General features: G+C 38.4%; 1 protein-coding gene across 1 annotated transcript; it reads left to right on the top strand.

Annotated features, from left to right (window-relative positions):
- The first annotated feature begins 235 nt into the window (after positions 1-235).
- LOC104612979 (Late embryogenesis abundant (LEA) hydroxyproline-rich glycoprotein family) lies at positions 236-859 on the top strand. Its single transcript, XM_010280652.1, has one exon. The coding sequence runs from the start codon at positions 236-238 to the stop codon at positions 857-859; it is 624 nt and encodes a 207-aa protein (XP_010278954.1).
- Positions 860-2,575: the final 1,716 nt, after the last annotated feature.

Raw genomic sequence — 2,575 nt, 5'->3', positions numbered from 1 at the left:
TTTCTATCTGTGGCTACAAAAGTGAAAAGCCTCCTCTTCAATCTTCAATTCTTCATCCCAGACAGAGGCAGAGATTGAAAACTCTATTACATTTACACTTTTATCTTCCTCCCAAGTCCGAAGTTCCGAACCGCTCTGCCAGTGGCCCACTGCCTAAGTAACCTCCGTCCCTCCCCCCTTCCCAAACACTCTCTATTTCTTTCTCACTTTGTCTGTGTGGGAAACGAATAGAATGATGACGACAGAATCCAATCAAGACCCAGAAAGCAAACAGCAGCAAGAAATAAAGAAACGTCGGTGGCGCATACTAGCAGTGGCGGTGATCCTCTCCGTACTCACCCTCTTGGTTCTCTGCGTCATCCTGGCCTTCACGGTCTTCAAGCTCAAACACCCCAGGACCCAACTCGTATCGGCTACAGTCGACGGTGTAGCGCCACGTGTGTCATTCCCGGCCCTGAAGATAGAGCTGAACATCACCCTGGACCTGGAGATCCTGGTTGAAAACCCCAACCGCGCCAGCTTCAAACACGGCCCAGGAAAGAGCCTTGTTTTCTACCGTGGCAAGCAGGTGGGAGAGGTTGACCTGGCTCCCGGCCGGATCCCAGCGCGAGGGTCGGAAACGATTCGGGCCCGGTTGACGATAGAGGCGGATGAGTTCGTGTCGGAATTGGGGAATTTGATCAGAGACGTGTCGAGTGGGGAACTGGTAATTGATACAGCCTCAAGGATACCTGGAAGGATTACGTTTTTGGGGTTTATTAAGCGACATGTTGTTGCTGTATCGCAGTGCCAAGTGGCAATTGGTTTTCCTGATTTGAGAGTACGACGGCAGGAGTGTAGAAACAAGACAAAGCTGTAATTGGAATTTGGAAGGATTGATTGATTGTTATACATACTGCAAACATTGAGATTTTAGCAGAGAGAAATACGACGCGCCCCAACGTACAGTTTGTGAGTTTGAGCTGTGAATTTTGATGCAGTCATGTAAATTGCTCTTCACTTTTTCTTTAAGAAACTACTACTAGTATAAAAACACCTGCTATTTTATGTGTTGAAACTTGAAACAAAGTTATGGTAAATTTTTATATATGTCATTGTTTAGCATGTTTACATTATAGATAGATGATATTATAGGATTTAATTACTTGTATATATCTTTGTGGTTTTAGAAATCTATAATTTCAAAACTTACTTATATATGCCTTTTAATTTGGTCCCACTACAAAATCTTCTTCTTCTTCTTCTTCTACTCTCTCTCTCTCTCTCATCTTCTTTATTTTTCTCCTCCTTGTTCATCTTCTTTCATATGGAGAAAAGAAAGAAGAAGAGAAATTAGTTTTGATTACTTTTTACAAGGAACTCATTAAGATAAGAGAGGAAATTATAATTGGTAATGTTAAAAGGAAAGGGCCAAACGCTGAAACAAAACTTTGTTCAGTGCTGTTCAGCGACAAAATGAGAGAGGAGGGAAAAAAGTAGGATGAAGAAAGAAGAAGGGAGGAGAGAGAAAGAGAAAGAGAAAGAGGGAGAAATAGGAAAGAAGGCTGGTGCCTCTGCTCTCGCTTAGTGGTATATGCAACAGTGGACAAGGAAATAGCAGGGAGAGGAAGAAAAAAAAAGAAAAATGGCATGTTTTGAAAATTTAATGAACAGTGAAGGACACATCTGTCATTTAATATTTGAAATTTCCACTAGAGATGAAACTATATAAGGTATATATAAGTAATAAACTGAAGGCAGGTATCGAGTTTACTTTCATACATGACATGAGACTATTTGCTCTTTTATTAGTATTATAGATTCCTTCAATTAACTTAAAAAAACACATTAAAAAATTACCATTTCCTTAATTCTTGACGCCATTTTGTCTAATATATATATATATTGCCAAATCCAAAATTATTGGACCGGAAAATGGGCCATGGCCCATGGGACAAGAACATTAATAGAAATAATTGACCCAACAAAACCTCTGTTATGCATGTTAATTGGTAAACCATCATCTCAGTTCACTGATCCAATTCACTAGAAAAAAGTTGAAAAATTAAGCATCAGGCTGACCACAGCGAAAGAACAACCACACACATTATGGTGTGGTGGGGGAGCAACCAAATTGGAAAATTGACATTCAAATCAGTTGGTTAATGGAATGATTAGCATAGAATTTAGAGAAGAAATTAGGCTATTTTTTGTTCAACGAGATGAAATTTTAAAATGGACAAGAATGAGCAAAAATAGGTAGAATGAGGAAATATTACTATGAACAAAACACTTTTTTTAGATATTTTATAAAAATACTTCCATAAAAATGTTTTTATAAAAGTTCTTTTACAAAAATGCATTTTCAAAAGTAAATATCTACGACAACAGTTTTATAGGAAGTTTTCTCAAAGAATACAAATGAGGAAAATGTGGCACGATTATTTTTGATGCTGCAGGGTATATGTGAATGATTTTTTTCATGTGGCCCATGACAAGAATTTTATAGCTAAACACTCTAAGCTACTGATCAATCAGGATGAGAATGGGGTTAGCTAATACAGTAGTAAGGGAACTAAATGTTGGCCCAGAGTCT

This window comes from Nelumbo nucifera, chromosome 5 (genome assembly GCF_055504915.1).
Source record: "Nelumbo nucifera cultivar China Antique chromosome 5, China Antique-T2T, whole genome shotgun sequence".
Taxonomy (NCBI): Eukaryota; Viridiplantae; Streptophyta; class Magnoliopsida; order Proteales; family Nelumbonaceae; genus Nelumbo; species Nelumbo nucifera.
Note: the sequence above shows the minus strand (reverse complement) of the source record. Positions and strands in the feature narration are given on the sequence as shown.